The following is an 18,122-nucleotide window of genomic DNA, read 5'->3' as shown; positions in this document are numbered from 1 at the left end:
TTCTCCAGGCACTGACCCAGCTTCTCCAGATGGTCCCACACCAATCCAGCAGGCATCTCTGAGCACGAGGAAGGAAAAACCAGATATTTCCTTACCTGGCTGTCATCCCTTCCAAAGGAAAGTTCCTGGAAATACCAGGTCACAGACTTATTTCAAGGCAGCAGAAGCCATTCACGATCACTCCACACACACAATGACTCGAGACAATATTTCCTCCACAATTTTTATTTTAAATTACAAAGGATGTTGCATACATTGATGAATTTGTATCTGAATAGAAGTGCTAGGGATCAAGGGTGACAGAGTAAACAAAGTCAATAGTTTAACTGTGCCTCTTTTCAAAAAAATAAAACTGCACAACTATTAACCAACATTTAACATTGCAACTCTTAACAGATCATGCTTTGAACAAGGTAAATTTATTTTCTAACAGAGACAAGACTTTCAGTAAGTTTTTCTGAGCTCCAGTTGGAAGTTGATTATAGAATATCAAGGACAGCATTACAATCATGACCCCAAGCATAGGCAGAACAGGATGCCATGTTTTGTTTAAAATGCCTTTTTTTTTTTTTTTTTTTGCATCTGCGTGTGCCATCAGCCTTAAGAGTTCACCCAACCACAAATACTGAGCAAGAAGTTTTCCTTGGATATATAATATTCCAGGAAGGTAGAGGATTCCAATCAGAATGTATGAATATCCATCATTATGAGAGAGATTAAAATTAAGTTTTCTTACTAGGTTCTGTTTCCGAATCAGAAGATTTTGATAGGGTGGGATGTGCTTTTTCCAACACCAGAAAAGCCAATCCAGGAGTTTTCCTTACAGGAGCTAGCTAAGTCACACAAATTTGACTGTAAATATACCCAACTAAAAATTAGTTTAAACTCCAGAAAAACTCTGAACAATGATGTTATCTAAAAAGTTTGGAATTTTGTTGTTTTTTTTTTTTTTTATGGGGGAAAAAACAATGCCAGTGTGGCTTAAAAGAGCTCTGGTTCCACTTTTAGCTCCACAGCTTGTTAGAAAGACAAATTCAGTCAGTATTTGCTCCCATGGAAGTTCATGGATGTCTAAGAGGCTGAGGATTATATTCAGAGTGCAAAGACACCTTCTTGAAGCACTGGAGGGAAAACATGGCATATTGTGAAATGCAAGTTGTAGAAAGACAGAGATTTTTGTTTGCTGCGAAGAAGGTACAGCCTGAAAGTGCCATCTTTGATTAATGACATTGAAGAATCCCAATTTACATTGGGAGATATTCAAGAGTGGTGTTTTCTCAACAGACTAATGCCCTTAATACAGTTACAAGAAGGATCAGTCACTGAGGCAGCAACTGTTTGAAATGTACTTCACACGATCCCTGGGGTAAACAAAACAAACCTCAGCTGTGTGCAAGGCTGTGTCAACAAGCCAAGACCACATCTAGCAGCACACTCCACTAGGTGATTCCAACTGAAGCCTCCAACTTCAAAAGGAGATCAAATCATGCTTAGATGCACTCTTGAAACTCGGGTCTCAAGGCCAAGTACAGATCCTGACATTCACGGTCCAGAACTGGGTTGTGCCTCAGCAGAATTTCAGGAAGACGAGCAAGCACGTTTGAGGAACAGAACTGCATTTGCTATTTCTGCTGGAGGCAGCTTGGATACAACCCCTGGAAATTCTCCTGATAAAACCTTTTACAGCTTCTTTAAAAAAAAAAAAAAAAAACCAAACCAAAAAATAGCTATGTTTAAATGATTTATGGAAAAGCACATCCAGTCATTATAGCTGTGAATAAGCTGTTTCATTAATGAAGGCAAATATTAGATAAATACTGGGGGGTGTCTTTTAAAAATAAATTTTGAACTGACACCTCTACATTTCCAAAGTGTCTGTTTGCTTTTAGGTTAGTTAAAAGACCTTTCATCCATTTTAGGTTGGTTTTTTGTTTGTTTGCCTTTTTTTTAAAAACCCCAACTTTTCCCTGGCCCTCTTAGTATGGAAGAAAGTCAATCTATAAATTAGGAACTGAACACAGCTGAGCCTGACTCCCACATCAGCTTTACAGCAATACAACTTTATTAAATCACAATGATTTCAACTGGTATGATAAGAAAATCCAGCCCATCCACACGTAAACATAGCTTTAGTAGTAAGTCTCTCTCATCCCAAAAAACAAAAAGTACTCACCAAGTATCAGTAAATGTGTTCAATAAACCATAAGAGGAAGCGTTAGCAAAAGGGGTTTTGGGTTTAAAAACACCCTTCAGGAGCACCCCCACGTTTTGCAAGGCCATTCAAAAACTGGTCTTCCATAAAATACAAAAGGACTACTGAGAGAAACTGCAATCAGCCCTGTCCGCACTCGCTCCAGCACGCTTAGACCAGCTCTGATTCCACCTCAGAAGCTTGGACGAGTTCAGAGGGAATGAAAAACACTTAGTTCTAGATGTACAAGTAAGGCACAATATAAAGCCACATCATCATCTGTCATGAAGGGAGGGGAAGGACGAGGGTCATACATGGTACAGCAGAACAAGCAGCCCATCGATTCCAAGTGTGGCACCTACGCTCAGACTGACGAGATCTCGACAAGAGCAGTTATGACAGCATGCTTTTAATATGGAAACAAATCCTAGAGAATCCAGTGTATCAGAAAAAGGAAGAGCTTTCTGGTTGTATTAAATCAAAAAAATAGATCATTGTTTTTGGATATAGGATTAAAAGTGAATATTCACAATGCCTACACTCAAAAACAAACAAAAAAAAAAACAACCCAGGACTTCATTAAGATCCACATACTATGTATGAACACTGAAAATCTTTAGAAAATGGTCTTCTCTAAAGATCACCCCAAAACGCATGCCACAATTGCCAAAAAACAGAACATGTACATTTGTTGGTTTTTATACCCTTATAAGATTTTTGTTTGTGATAAGTATACACTAAATGTATATATTTTAATGACACTAGAGGAAGCAGATTGTTACTGGCATTAAAGTACAACCATTTCTAGACGGTTTAAATGCCACAGAGTCCCCTGGTTAAAATGTAAAGCTGCACAGCTTGCCTATGTCACCTTTATGATAAAGTTAAACCAGCAAAAGGTCTTATCTTTACTCTACATTTTACTGCCAGGTTTTATTATCTCAAGTATCGCTGCAGCATTCTGACCAGCCCAGAGTTAGCAGCAAGTGGCAGGAATCATATAAAACGCAGTTTCTTTTTTTTTTTTTTCTTTTTCCTCCTTTTTTTTTTTTAAACAAAGTGCTTTTCTAAGATATACATACATATAAATAGTTACAAAATAAAGTGTCAACATTAAAAAGCTCAACTATTTCAAAGCTTTAACTTAAAATAATACATAGGAAACACTGAAATGCGAGGGTATGGAACTCACTAAAGATTCAAAGTCTACTTTGAAATGCGAGACCAAAATCATAGTCTGGTTTTCAGACAAAAATAAAAAGCTATAAAGTTGTGTGCTGCCCAGGATTCCCAGGCAGTAAAAAAAGGGGGGGCTTTTAAATACCTTGTCAGTTGAATTTGTCCCAAAGTTTTTACCTGATTTCAAACTGCTCTCTCTCCGTGCTCAGATGCTGCCTCGCCTGCAGGGTTGGATGGAGCACAGGGACAAGCTCTGCGTGCCAGCCCTGCCCAGGCACAGCCTGCACCTCACAGCACACATTCTCTCTCGGGGTTTTCGGGGCCCTGGGCAGCTCCACAAGAACAAGAGGAACACACCAGACCCACCGTGGAAAGCAGCAGCCAACTCTCACCTCACCTGAACAACAACAACAACGAACACCTCGAAGGAAAACACCCACATTCCACTCAGATTTTGCAAGCCTTAAGTGGATTTACAAAGTTTTGCCTAAATTGCCCTGGGTATTTGTTCAGTCTCTTGTAGGAAAGACTTTCTGTACAGCTCAGTAGTGGTATTTTGGCCTCCTCCTCCCTTTTGAATCTTCCAAAATATTTAGGTACAAAGGAAGCTGTGAGCGTGGCAGGGCCACCACGCTCACCGGCCACTCTTCCTGCACTGTTACCAATTCAGGCTTTTTTCTCTTCTAGTACAAGCTTGGATATAAAAATAATCTACTTAGAAACAAAAAGGAATCACAGTACAAACAAACTCAGACAAACCAGAAACGAAGTGGAGAAGTTCCCCAAAGGGAGTGGGGAGAAAGCCTTCATGGACTTTTGCATTTTTTTTTTTTCAGCAGCTACATTTGAAAATATTTGGTATTTCTATTTTCAGTAAACAGTGTTTTGTCATCTTTAAATAGGGAGAGAAAGAACAGGGAGGAAAAGGAGGGGGGTCCATGAAACCAGAGAATGATCTTGCCTTGAGATAAAGGACTTTCTCATCAAAGGCTAAAGCTTTTATCTGTACGTTAACACTGACTACAAAGCCAACTCTTATTAGCAGAAGAGCAAATAAGAACTTTGTGTTAATAGTCTTCAATCATAGAAACTACTGAATTAACAAGAATAAGTCACATATAAGTCTGAAGAAGCTAGTTTCGAAATACCTGTACAAAAATATAAAAGTCTATAAATTTTTTTTTTGTTTTGTTTGAAGCCTGTGTTGATCCTTGGAAACATCACATGCATAATAATACATCAACTGGAAAAAGTGGCAACTAAGGAATTAGATATTTGTAGCTCTTTTTTTTTTCCTCTTTACATATATACATGTTACAATAAAAATAATTTTATTTTGGTTGTTTGGTGGAAGTATACTACAACAAGCTAAATACTTTTTTTTTTTAAATTCTCAAAGTCGAAAACTATTTTACCAATAGCTTACTAAAATCCAAATATATTAAAATCTCCTACAGTAAGTGCAGAGAAAAAAGATTTAAAGACTCCAAGACGGCCACCAACTTATCTACCATGGAAGCGAACTACAAGAACAGCAAAATAATATTGTTATGTATGAATGCTCCTTCTGTAGATAATTGGACCCAAACAAAAAAATTCACAGTTCAGTAAGATCCCTAACCCTGACCTTTAATTTTTTTTCTTTTTTTTCTTTTGTTTTTACATTCAGTACAGTATCATATAAGCTGTGCAAAACTTTACTTAGACTGGCAGTTCGCCATATCAGTTGCATTTGTCTTTGGTACAAAAATAAACAATCGCATTAATGTGCAAGTATTTGTTTTCTTCCGGCCAAAGTACCGAAATTGAGTTTTCTAGAGCCATCTTTTATACAATACATAGACTCTGTGGCATATATCTACATTTTCAACATATTCCTATATACATTCAAAAATTTTTAAGAGCTGGAACAAATACAGTAAAACCTAAAATCTCACCATCTATACAGCTCGGTTTTGCCCCTCAGGGTTTTCTTCATACAAAACTTTACCAGCTTATACTGATAGCTCTCTCCACAAAATACAAGGCACAAAGAATATACTTTTTTTTTTCTCTTGCTTGCACGGACATTTAAATACTCTATTAAGCTCAGAAAATTAAAGTCTTATATGGCACACTAGCTCTAATGCTGCGTGTGCTATGTACAAGTTAATGGTTGCAAAGAAAGCTTATTGGTTTTTTTTAAGAACAAGAAAAGAAAACCCAATTATTTAAAAATAAAATAAAAAAAAAGAACAAAAAACTCCCTACATTGACAGCTTCACCAAAAAAATGCTTCCTCTTACTTCACTTGGACCATAAACCTGTCACAATGTCTGGCAAATGCTAAAATATTTTCTCTAGCAAACCCATATTTTTGCTTCTAAAACAAAAGTGATATATTCTGGTCCTAGATCATTTGAAAGAGAACTCTCATTTCTGCCCTTGAGCTTGAAGCAGCTTTGAAACTATCTGGTTTATGGTCCAAAAATGCTCTGCAGCATTTTCTACCACGCCGTGATTTGTTTTCCTACGCTGTTACTTGAAACCAATGGAACCTACAGGTGAGTGTTTACAGAATGCTAAGCTGACATGCAGACCAGAATGCCATTTACAACGAGCAGCACGGGCAGAAGCTGCCCGGGGAGCAGCTCCAGGCCTGTCCTACACCTTGGCCATGGGTATCCGCAGCCCCACCAGGCCGCCCGTGGGGTCGCCCTCCGCTGTCTTCTCCAGCACCTGGTTCACAAACTCTGAGGTCTGTCCAGCTACAGGAAGTCCTGAAAGGGAGGGAAGAGAAGCTGCTCTCAGGTCACTGCTCATGGCACATTCCTACTGATGCCTCAGGTTTCAGCTTTTCTATTTTTCACGTTCTGTGCTGCTTTAGTGTGTGAGTTTGAGCTTCACATCAGGGGATGGTGAGCTCTCTGCACAGAGCAGGGACACAAAACAATTCCTGCTCCAGCTGGGCACCAAGGACAAGTGATCCAAATCTCAGCCCAAGAGCACAAACCCCGTGGGCTGCAGAGAGAAAAACAAGGATGGGACTGCAGGGGCTGCAGCTGGGATTGGACACTGAACTGCAATGTGCACATGGAGCAGAGCTGAGCCCAGGGAGAGACCCCGGCAGCGCTCGTGCATTTTGGGACCATTTGGGTTCATCTTGGGGGCATTTTGGGACCATTTGGGTTCATCTTGGGTTCATTTTGGGACCATTTGGGTTCATCCTGCGTGTATTTTGGGACCATTTGGGTTCATCCTGGGTTCATTTTGGGACCATTTGGGTTCATCCTGGGTTCATTTTGGGACCATTTGGGTTCATCCTGGGTTCATTTTGGGACCATTTGGGTTCATCCTGGGTTCATTTTGGGACCATTTGGGTTCATCTTGGGTTCATTTTGGGACCATTTGGGTTCATCTTGGGACCATTTGGGTTCATCTTGGGTGCAGCCCTGGCTGGGCTCTGCTGCTGCCCAAGGTGCATCCATGGAGGAGATCCTTTAATAAATCCCTGCTTTATTTTTTAACTCTGTCTGGCCTCTGTTCTAGCACAGCCTTCCCAAGGCATCACTACAGGTGACACAAAGCCAGGGGACACTTTGGTTGGGACAAATGGAATCAGGAAAGGGCTCATTTGTTCCTCTGTATCAGAAATTCTCTGCAATCAAATAAAGCAAGCCCAGAGGAGGCACCAGGATGATCAGAGAGCTGGGAGGAAAGGTTGGGAGAATTGGGGTTGTTCAACCTGGAGAGGAGAAGCTTTGGAGTGACCTCATTGTGGCCTCACAGTGCCTGAGCAGGACAATGAGATGGAGAGAGACTTTTTACAAGGGATGGAGTGACAGGACACAGAATGGCTGCACTCTGCCAGAGAGCAGGGATGGATGGGACATTGGGAATTAGGAATTGTTCCCTGTGAGGGTGGGCAGGCCCTGGCACAGGGTGCCCAGAGCAGCTGGGGCTGCCCCTGGATCCCTGGAAGTGCCCAAGGCCAGGCTGGACATTGGGTTTGGAGCAGCCTGGGACAGTGGGAGGTGTCTCTGGTGGAATGGGATGAGCTTTGGGGCTCCTCAGGGCTTTTATGATTCTATATCTTCATACCTAGGCAAATACACAAAGTTCACTGCTTACCAAGAGTGTCTTTAATAAGTATGTTCAACTTTTGTTCCATGTTGATTCCTCTGTCATCTTTAGGTACCTGCACCCGATTAACTATTTCTTGTTTAATGGAGTTGATGACAAAGAGTAAATTATCTGAAAAAAAAAACCCAAAAGAAAAGGATTAGCTTTACATCACATTCCCCTGGAAGGGATTCACAGTTACCCACACACAGCTATCTGTGTCAAAAGTGTCACATCACACTTACTGCAAATTAAATGTAATAGTTTACATCAAATATTACCAATATTTTCAAAAATATTTACAGAACATGCATACATTTACATAATTTAAACCTGCAAAGTAGCTCAAGTTACCCAAATTACATTAATTTCATTCATTGAGCTGGTTTTGTACCACCAGAATTGCTGGATTTGTACCAACTCTTTTCTCCGTGAGCCAGGTTACATCACGGTGCAAAACACAGACTTGCCCAAACAAAAGGAAAATTAAGATGTGAAGAGTTGTATTTACCATATTCCGTGTTGAGACCCCAGAGTTTAACTTTATTGGCTTCATACTGGGCTTTCTTTTTTAGTCTACAAGCCCTGTGGCAAGAAGAGGGGAAAAATTAGAGCACCACCAGAAATTCCAGAGTAGTAAGAGCCACTTGAAGTCACCAACCAACCCTCCCAGAGCTCTGATGCACAAACTCATCCATCCTCACTCACCTGCACTAAAACACTCTGCTACCTGCATCTGCTCTCATCTGACACTTGTGGAATTTGCTACTGTCCCAGCTGTTTTCCCCACAGCTAAGGAAGCCAATCCCAGTGAATTCCTTATGTAGGAAACAGGCAAACCACAGCTGCCAAGGTGCCAGCTGCTCTGCTTTTGATAAACTGGAAATTCCCATTTTGTAAACTGGTAATTCCCATTTGGTAAACTGGTAATTCCCATTTGGTAAACTGGTAATTCCCATTTGATAAACTGCCACTCCCACTGCAGGAGCTGCCACATGAAGCAGAATTTCTTTAGGTAAAAATTATTTACATCTTTATCACTCACACGTAGCAATCCAACTTTTCCCATCCCTGCAGCTCTACCCAATGCATACCTGGAAGCCAACTTGTTCTTTTCTTTCCTTGACCTGGGTCTGGCAGTTAAGGGAAGTTCACTGACAGGTGTCAGGTCACTGATCACCTTATTCAGCTTCCTCAGCTCGTTACCAATCTGGAGGAGTTTTCTGGGGTTGGGAGTCAGGTCTTCTACATCAGTCCTCCGTGACTTTTTTGCTGCATATTTTCCTGTTTAAAATACGCAGAAAAATGGGTAGGGAAGTGACATAATACATACACAAACCTGTGAGAACACACTCTAAAATAGGCATTTTTTGGGTGCAGTTTGAGTTCCTTTGTTCCCTGCAGAAGAATGGGCCGGAATCAGGTGATCCCCATGGCCTCTCACAATACAAAAAACATTTCCACACAAAGAGCTTTGTACAATTCATATTCTATCCAGATCAGATAAGAGCAAACACTGCTGGCCAGGCCCCTGGATGTGACAGAGAGCATACACACAACTCTGCTGAAAAATGTATGTCACAAGTTCAAAAACCCTGTTATTTTGCTCCAGCTGTAAACTTGTTAACTCATATGCAGCCAAAATATCCTCCTGCACACTCCAGTGGATTAAACTCCTAAATAATCTTATTACCAAAGTCCTGTACACAGAAAGAGTGCTGAGGCCTGGTGCTGAAAAAATCTTCAATGCTGAGATGAAATGATCCACATAAATGCCAGTTAACCCTTTTTATTATATTTATTTGGAGCTATTTAAGGGCTGGTTTTGCACTTGACTTAAAGGTCAAGTGGCCAAGTGTCTGGTGGGTTTGAGTCCTCAGAGTACGTTTAGTTATTTGGTGTTGGATAACAAATCTGAAATAATGGGATCACAGAATGGTTTGGGTTGGAAGCGACCTTAAACTCATCTTTTTCTCCCCCTTGCCATGGGCAAGGACACCTTCCACTAGACCAGGCTGCTCAGAGCTCCATCATGAGAAAGAGCAGTGATCAGGATTTTAGGTACTGATATTTCACTACAGGATAAAGAAGCTTTTAAAAACTAAGGACATGGGGAAAAAAAAAAAAAAAAAAAGCTTTCTTCCCTGAATAAATCTACAGGTAACAGCAACAACAACAACAAATCTTATGATTTAAGAGAAGGTCAATTGCCATGTTAAAGGCAGTAATTTTCAACTCTAAGGGAACATTAACCTTACAACCAGGCAAGTTGGTTTAAATTGCTCCTTCAAAGCCAAAATCAAATGGAGCAGCCTAAAAAAGGTCCTGTGAGAAGAAAACAAAAATACCGCTAAGAGTGGTTTGCTTTGGGTGATGTTAATCATGTTTGTGGTGCAGTAATTTCTCACTGGGAATAAATCAGCTATTAGAGCAACTGGTTTAAGTTTCTAAGAGGGCATCTTAAGGAAATGGTTTATTCCCAGAGGAGTACCTGCTTCACTGTGCTGCATTCACAGGGGGAAAACAAGGAGGGAGGAGCAGAGAGAGACAGCTGTGCCTTAGTGCTTGTCCTCAGCCCATAGCAGTCCCCTGAACTTGGCACCCCAGAGCCCTCCCAGCCTCCTGCTAACACAGGCAGCACTGACAGGAACAGCCACGAGCTGCAAACATCACTCAAGTCACCATCCAATATTTACAGTATCACACTGAGAGAGCTTTGAACTCTCGGGGTTTCCACTGAGAGCCCTTGGAAGTCACAATTCTCAATTCATCCACGCTCCTCTGGAAGAAACCACACTGAAAGTCCCTACTGTGTGCTCACTGTGCCTTCCCTGGGCACTGCAGAGGCACAGACTTTTCATGGCCCAAACCTCTCAGCGCTCACAAGGAGGGGAATTGGCTGCTGACGGTGTCACAAGGAGAAGACAGATTTGTGACCAGAATGGATTTCTTACCATGGTGGAGCCCATTCTTCTGGTACATGTTGCTGGGCAGGGTGTCCCTGTCCCACTCGGATGGCCTCAGCATCCTCTCCTGCTGGGATGGTGTCAGCTGCTCGCTGTACTCCCAGAAGTATCTTCGCTTGCCTCTTTTCCGAGAGGATATTGCAGTCATTTCTTTCAAATCCTCCACAGAATCGTTTTCATACCCTAAAAGGATGCAGGGGTTGTTTATATGCTGGTGACAGAATTGTTTGTAGCCATTTAGCAGCAGACTGAGGATTCAAGTTGAGAGCAAAACCACAGCCAGCTCTGTTTTGCATTATCTAACACTCTGTTTCCAGCACCAACTGCTCTTGTACTTGCCTTAAATTCCAGGATAGACATTGAGCCACTGATGGGGCTTCATTAGTTGAAAAAAACCAAAATTATTTATGCATTTAAAGTCCCTTTATGTTCTCTGGCCCCCTAAGTTGTAGTCCCCCACAATCCCAGCAGTGCCAAGTACAGACAGATGTTGTTTGTGCAGATGTTGGACCATTTTCACCCATCCTGACAATTTTCCCCATGAATTGGCAGGAACACAATCCTAACTCACCTCCACATTTGACAAAAAGCATTAAGAGAGAAGCAGATTAAATAAAAAGGATTAGCAAAAGACAATAAAGAAAAAATTATTCAATTATAGAACACTCTGAGTTGGAAGAGGCCCACAGGACTGAGTCCAACTCCTGCTGCTCCTTGAGTCCAAAGACCTGCAGGGAATAAATCCAAGCACTGATCCCTCCCAGGCTGGAGAAAGGGACTCTGTTATCAGGACAGTGACCAAGGGCCATCTAAGCTGAAGGGATCTGGACCCACTGTTCAACCTCTTCCTCCTCTTCAGTGGGATGAGAAGAAATGACCCTCAGTGAAGCTGTACAATATTTTAGAGGTGAATTATGATGCACTTGATATCATGAATTGCTCATGAAGGACATGGAAATTGTAATGCCACTGCCCACATCACAGAAACATTTTACCATAACTACGTAAATACAAACCACAGGTTTTCAAACCCCAGATATGCTTCAGAAAATAAAGATAATCTATACTAAGGTTAAAAAAATTCTCAAACCACAGCACAACCTTTTGTGCTAAAATGCTAAATATTAGTTTACATTTACTCCAAAAGGAGCATTTCTGAACATCCCATAGTGTGATGGAGCTAAAGGAAAAGCCTTTGGATGCTAAAAGGAAAAGTCCCACGCATGAACTGCAGGCTTAGCAAGCCTTGACCCCATATGCTTCAGCTCTGCTTCATCTTCCAGCAGCACAAAGAACACTTTCTTCCTTTTAAAACAGCCCATTCAATTAGTCTGTTTGCACTTGAAAAACCAGTTGAAAGAGGAAAAACAAACTTTCTTGCTTTGGTTTGACTCTCGCATCATAACCCAAAGCACAAACAGAAGTCAGGTATGCAGAAGGATGAAATCCATCCTGAGGTTCTGTTTCTCATAATTTCATCAACTCATTTACTTGGGTTCTCTGGTTTGTTGGAAAGGCAGGATTTTAAAGGCAAACCAAACAATGAAACACGCTTTATAAAACATTTGTGCTGTATAGCCAAAGTTATTGACAATTTACATGAAATACAGTTTCAAATACCATAAATATTTGTAACTGTAGCTCCATTTTACTCAAATGCTGATTGACATAAGTATCAAAATACACTCAAAAAGCCCACTGACTTTCCACCTAAAAAAAAAAAAGCTATGTAACTTATTATACAGAAATACATAAATTGAGCCCATCTTCATGATAACACAAAATTAATCCAACCAATGAAAACAAATCTCTGCAAGAGCTGAAGTGTACAAATGTACAACAAGGTTAAAATCAGGACTTCCTGTTTGCTTATTCAAACTGTAATTAAGTTAGCAACTTCAATTACATTGACTTAATACATCCTGCCTTGCAAGCCCAACACTGACCTGCTGCCATTATAAAGTTACATAAAAGAACCCAGAGCAGTGTCCTAACCTAACACACAAACTTGTTTAGCTGTATTTATTATTTATTAGTGTATTTATTCCTCCTCTCAGCAAAGATCACACAGCAGGGCAGGCTTCTAAGAAATCTGAAAGGTTTCTTGTATTCAGCTCTGAAGCCTTCCCAACCCCCTCCTAAAAGTCCTCCTTCACATCCCTCCCTGTGGTTTCAGGTTTAAATTCTCCAGGGTTAAATGAAGCAGAACAGAGAACAGGCTGCACGTGACTCCTGCATCTCAGCAGGTGAAAGCCAAAAATAGCCCCATGAAACAAAGCCAGCGAGCTGCTGCTCTGCACCCCTTCACCACAGAACCTTCTGGAAACCATCCCCAGCCGATGCTCCAGGTGCTCACACTGACCCAAGGCAGCTCCTTAAAACAACCTCTGTGCTTCACTGTTCACTCATTTCTTCTCCAGTGCTACTGACAACTGAACAAATGGCTGTATTTCTCATTTCTGGAATCTCCTGACTACTCCATGGCAGGAAAAGTCATTTAAAAGTCTTTCTACCAAATGAGATAGGAAAAATATACTCAGTAACAGCAAAATCACCATGTATAAATGGTAGAAAAGGTCTGGGCTGGTAATTCCCATAATAAACTACCTTTGCAGGAGACCAAAATTGCTAAATTTGTGTCATGGTGATAATAAAAACACTGCTGTCCAAACTTGCCTGAGAGCCAGTCACATTTTTAGCTATTTTTCCTTCACTATATCTAAATATTTCCTCAGATAACACTTGAAGAAAGCATTTCATTCACTCTAAAAGCACACATGAAGAATAACCAAAAGCAAATGATGTATTAAAAAAACATTAGAGGGCCAGTAATAACTAGCAGACTTTTGTCCTTTCAGTAAAATACATCCTCACTCAAAATACCAACTGATTTTGCTTTCAGACCTGTGGAAGGTTTAATTTTCCTGTGCTGTGCCTATTTTTAGATATTTTACCCATAATATTTACCTTTAGAGGTAAAAAAGCAACACAAAATACAAAAGTGACATGATCAGAATACCTGGATATGTTATTTCCTAAAATAGACAAATAGATGATAAAAATTTTAGTATCACCACATTTGAGGTGAATGGCTTTAGGCTTCATTCATGGAAGGGTTTGGCAAGCTTGGATAAGCCCAGATCCTCAGCTACTGCTGCAGAATGTGGATTGTTGGTCAGTAAAATCATGAATTAATTAATTAATTCCACCCACAGCATTTAACACAACCTCTCTTTTTCAGGGATCCCAGGCTCCCAGCACAACACATCCCCCACGGGCTGCAGAGCTGGAACAGCTGCTCAGGGCCCCAGAAAGCAGAGGGAGTTCACTCCAGAGGGGAGGAAGAGGCTTCAAAACGTTAATAAAAATGTGTTGTGTGCATGTGAAAGTAGCATAAAGGGCAGAATGCTTAACGAGTTTAATGCCAACGCAGGAAATCTAATTAGAAAATAATTTCATCTGAGAGTTCATTATGACAAACACTGACAAGCTTTAGGGAAGCTGCTGTTCTCAACAACGAAAAACTTCAGCTGCTTTATCCCCTCCAAGTTACATATTGCCAAATGTCTGAATACTTTAATTCTTATTCTCTACTACAGGGCAGTTATAAGATGTGAATATTGTAATACTTTCTGAAGTGAAATTAATACTTGGGTGCAATCCTGTTGCTTTCCCTGCAGAATTTATTTTTATACAATGTTACTGTTCTGTTACATTCTACGTGAAGGTTAGTTCTTATTCCTGCTCTTAGAACTCCATTTTTAAAGGCAGGGGAGAGAAATTCAGCATCCTCTGAAGCCCTACTGTTACTGCTGTAACCACCTAGAAATAATTCTATTAATTTCAGTCATTCTTTGGAGTCTGTGGAAAAACTGTACCTGAAAGTAGGACTTAAATAATTATGAAATCATTTCACTCAGGATGTGATTTCATCCTGACAGATCCAACTCTGGATAAATTCACAGCTATGAGAAGTGCTAGAAAGCTCTGCACATCCTTCCAGACAGCTACAACAGAAAAGAAGGCCACACTTGCAGGCAGCTGCTCTAACCTCAGGCTACAGCTGGGCTTCCTGTATCCTCTATCATTATTTTTGTTGCACAACCACAGTTTATGCAGTTTTTCACGAAATAGGGCAACAGAGACTTTGCATGCTTTGAATAAATTGCATTTTGCAAAGCACTTAGAAAACGTGGGAGGAGAGTTCACAACTTAAGATCAGTGCTGCTCATCTGTAAGTACCAGGAGTTAAAAGCTTTCCTTCCCACTCAGAGGACAAACCCACCAACCCCCACGTCAGCAAAGCCCAGCTGTGCTGGTACCTGGTTCTGAGAAGGTATCACTGATGTCATCGTCCTTATCGTCCTCGTAATCCTCCTCCTCATCATCATTCTCAGACAGCTCGTGCTCACTGCCAAATCCTTCATCGTGGTCCTCATCTTCAATATCATCCTCGTCCTCCTCCTCCTCCTCGGGCTCTGCTTTGGCTGACTGCTCACCCAAAGTGTCTGTTACAAAAAGAGAATAATTGTGCTCTTCTTTCTTCTGCGAGGAGTCCGACACGGACGTGCTGGCGGACAGGCTGCTCTCCCCCACAGCCAGCGCCGGGCTCTCCTGGGGAGGGCCGAGGAGCAGCTCTTGAGTCTCTTTAAAAGGCAAACCAGGAGTTGTGCTGTGCCCGTGGGGGGACTCGAGTCCTTTTCTCTCCTGTCTCTTTGCTACAGCCCCACAGTGGCAGGTGTTTTCCTTGGCTGCGTCGGCGTGCGCCTGGCTCAGCACGGGCCTGCTCTGCGGCAACGGGTTGATCTTTACTTTTGCTTTTTTAACATAGTCTTTACATTCAACGTGGATGTTCACCTTTTCACTGCTGTACACGTTGGTCTTGGCCATGATCTGTGTACTGGAAGCAGGCTGGCTGCCAGGCTTGCTGGCCTTCTGGGCACAGTCCGACAGCGCGGCCTCGGCCTGCACGTTCTTGGAGGAACACACCGGCGCCGCTGCTCTGCTCGCCATCTTTTTGCCAGGTAACAAAGAATTTAAAGGGTTTTGTTTTACACTAAAGAGCAAATCAGGGTAGTAGAGTGAATCTGAGACAGGCTGGGAGTCCTCGCTGTTCAGCTGAGCCAGTGTGGGTGTTTTGCTTATCACCTCTTCATCTTGGTATGGGCTTGAGAAGTCATCGAGGCCCAGGTAATCCACCTCTTTTGTTCCCCAGATGTCACAGCTGGTTAATTTAGTGTACTTAGTTAGGTCTTCACAGTAGGTATCCCACTGCTCCCACTTGGAGGTGAAAGCAGCTTCTTTGTCCAGGATGTCTGTAAAAGACTCCAAGTTCTCAAGGTCTTTGCAGTCCTCCATGAAAAGCAAGTTGTCCCTGGAGCTTTGCTGGTAGTCCATTTCTCTGTCCTGTGCACAATAAGGTAAGTTAAAAGTTAATACAAATAAAGTATCATCATCTCTTTCCTCTCCTTAACCTGGTAAGGAGAGCTCAATTCCAGTGAAGGATGGGAGAGTGGTGACAGAGGAAGAGACCTCAGCTTTCAATTAAAAGCTTCTTTTGAAGGTCAAAATGAAGTTCAGCTCCTGTACTTCAGCGACAGGTCTTTCTGAAGACACTGCTCTTCTTGTAACACTGTACTTTTCTACTACTGCAAATCCATCTCCTCATCAGGAACTAAACCAGTATCAATATCCATGTATTTAAAATATGAAAGACATCACAAGCATCTCTATAAGCTAGGTCAATCTTTGCTGTGTGCTTAACAGAATACACTTGAGTTTATCAGTTCCTGGAAAACCTCATTCTAACATGACCAATTAATGACCACAAGTGACCCTTCTCCTTTGATGCAGGGAGAAAATGAAAAAGGGAATGCTCATACAAGTAGCTTGTGAGTCAACTTTTCCTTCCCTCTGCATTCACAGCTTGGGTGAAGCAGAACATAGCAGGGGGAAATTCTTCCCTGTGAGGGTGGGCAGGCCCTGGCACAGGGTGCCCAGAGAAGCTGTGGCTGCCTCTGGATCCCTGGAAATGTCCAAGGCCAGGCTGTACAGGGCTTGGAGCACCAGTGCAAGGTGGATTTGAGCCCATTTGAAGAAGTGCCTGCTGAGGAAGCATCACACTTGCTGGACAAGCAGTCCAGCTCTTCCCTAACCAGCAGCCAGCAATAATGAATAACTTCCCAGCATTCTTGAACCACCACCCCTTTATTCCTACAGGAACTGGGGAGGAGATGAAGTTCTGGGCACACAGAGGTCACCTACCAGCTCATACATGAAGTCTGGATCCGAGCTGCTCGCCAGGAGATCCGTGCTCATCAGAGTCTGCTCTGAAAACAGGTGGCTCCGAAAGGCATCCCCAAAAGGAGGGTCCATTCCACTCACACTGGGCTACAACACAATGCACAGACATTTCAAACGTGATGTGAAAAGGCACATTTTCATCTTCAAAAAACAGAAAGAGGATCACCATTCCTCCTAGTCTCAGAAGGTTTTTACCACTGCAGATCAGCACATCATTCCCCAGAGGCAGAGAATGCTTCACGAGCAGCTGACAACATGCAGGAGCAATCAAAGGATATATTTCTATCCACCACAGAGCTGCAAGAGCATTCACTGCTCCTTCATTCTTCCCTGTTGGTTTGAAAATCTTATGTTTATCACATTTTGGGATATGTTGGCATTTGTAGAAGATGAGGGCCAGCACTGGCAAGATTTGGAAGTCCCTCTAATACAAGTAATTCTGTACTGAAGCAGTGTTGACTGTGTTTAGAGCCATTAGAACTCATAAAACTTCTATATAAAATTGTAAGGAAAGCTAAATTTATGACGACCAAATCTAGATTGTTACCTCTCTCTCAAGAACGAAGTGAAATTTGGCAAAAAAAGCATTATGCAGGATGACTGGGCATGCAGGGAATGGGCAGCAGGGCCTTCTGCTACATTTAATTCCAGACCTCAATTTCTCTTCTAGACGCTCTCACCCTGAGGGTTGGGGAGGCAGAGACACTGTGCTGCTGAAAGTCATTGAGTGTGCTGAGTGTGAATCACTGCAGTAATAAAAGGCTGTTCTGCTCTCCAGGCATCCTCCCTCACCCACAGACAATGTGGCTGGAGCTTGAACAACACAGCACCAAGAGCAGCACCACAGCTTCTACCACACACACTACAGGCACCCTACAAAATATACATCCTTTAATCTCCTACACATCTTCCCTCCTAGTGCTGGTCAGATCTGTTCTTAAACAGAGGCAAAAATATTTACAGAAGCAAATAAAATCCTAGCAGACTTACCTGAGGCATTTCCAAGCCCAGATTCCCCAAATCCAATTCCAAACTTCTTGTTTTATTCACTTGTAGATTCCTTTCCAGCTTTACTTCAGTCTCAAGGAGTTTACACCATCCATGCAATGAAATTTTTCCTTAGGATAACTTCAGTTCACCCTGATGGAGCTTTTCTATTTGTCGACTTCTGTGCAGAATAAACACAGCAAACCCCCAAGGAGGTGAGTAATCCTTCACCAACAAGGTGAAAGCTTAAAAAACAGCCAAAGGCAAGAATTTCCCCTGAAAGTTGATTTTTTACTCATTCTGGAATGTATAGAAATTTTCTTCCCCTGCCATCTTTCACTGAATGAAAAGCCACAGATGCTACAGAACAGACTTGCTGCAAAAATATTTTTGGC

General features: G+C 41.8%; 1 protein-coding gene and 1 long non-coding RNA gene across 2 annotated transcripts; one reads left to right on the top strand and one right to left on the bottom strand.

The window, feature by feature from the left end:
* Nucleotides 1-206: 206 nt before the first annotated feature.
* CREBRF (CREB3 regulatory factor) lies at nt 207-17,870 on the bottom strand. Its single transcript, XM_064388010.1, has 8 exons — nt 17,731-17,870; nt 16,702-16,827; nt 14,760-15,843; nt 10,426-10,620; nt 8,566-8,755; nt 7,983-8,056; nt 7,481-7,603; nt 207-6,129 (listed from the first exon to the last, which is right to left on the bottom strand). The coding sequence occupies exons 1-8, from the start codon at nt 17,737-17,739 to the stop codon at nt 6,014-6,016; spliced, it is 1,917 nt and encodes a 638-aa protein (XP_064244080.1). The 5' UTR covers nt 17,740-17,870; the 3' UTR covers nt 207-6,013.
* On the top strand, nt 15,375-17,902 carry LOC135280223 (uncharacterized). The gene is made up of 2 exons (XR_010347247.1): nt 15,375-15,461; nt 16,657-17,902. It is a non-coding gene; the product is annotated as an uncharacterized LOC135280223 (long non-coding RNA).
* Nucleotides 17,903-18,122: the final 220 nt, after the last annotated feature.

This window comes from Passer domesticus, chromosome 13, assembly GCF_036417665.1.
Source record: "Passer domesticus isolate bPasDom1 chromosome 13, bPasDom1.hap1, whole genome shotgun sequence".
NCBI classification, from domain to species: domain Eukaryota; kingdom Metazoa; phylum Chordata; class Aves; order Passeriformes; family Passeridae; genus Passer; species Passer domesticus.
Note: the sequence above shows the minus strand (reverse complement) of the source record. Positions and strands in the feature narration are given on the sequence as shown.

Excerpts from the sequence above, each read along its gene's own strand:
- CREBRF (XM_064388010.1), bottom strand. Across the intron at positions 15,844-16,701 it reads CAGACTTCATGTATGAGCTG|GACAGAGAAATGGACTACCA; the intron begins GTAGGTGACCTC and ends TATTGTGCACAG. Across the intron at positions 7,604-7,982 it reads GGGTCTCAACACGGAATATG|ATAATTTACTCTTTGTCATC; the intron begins GTAAATACAACT and ends TTTTTTTTTCAG.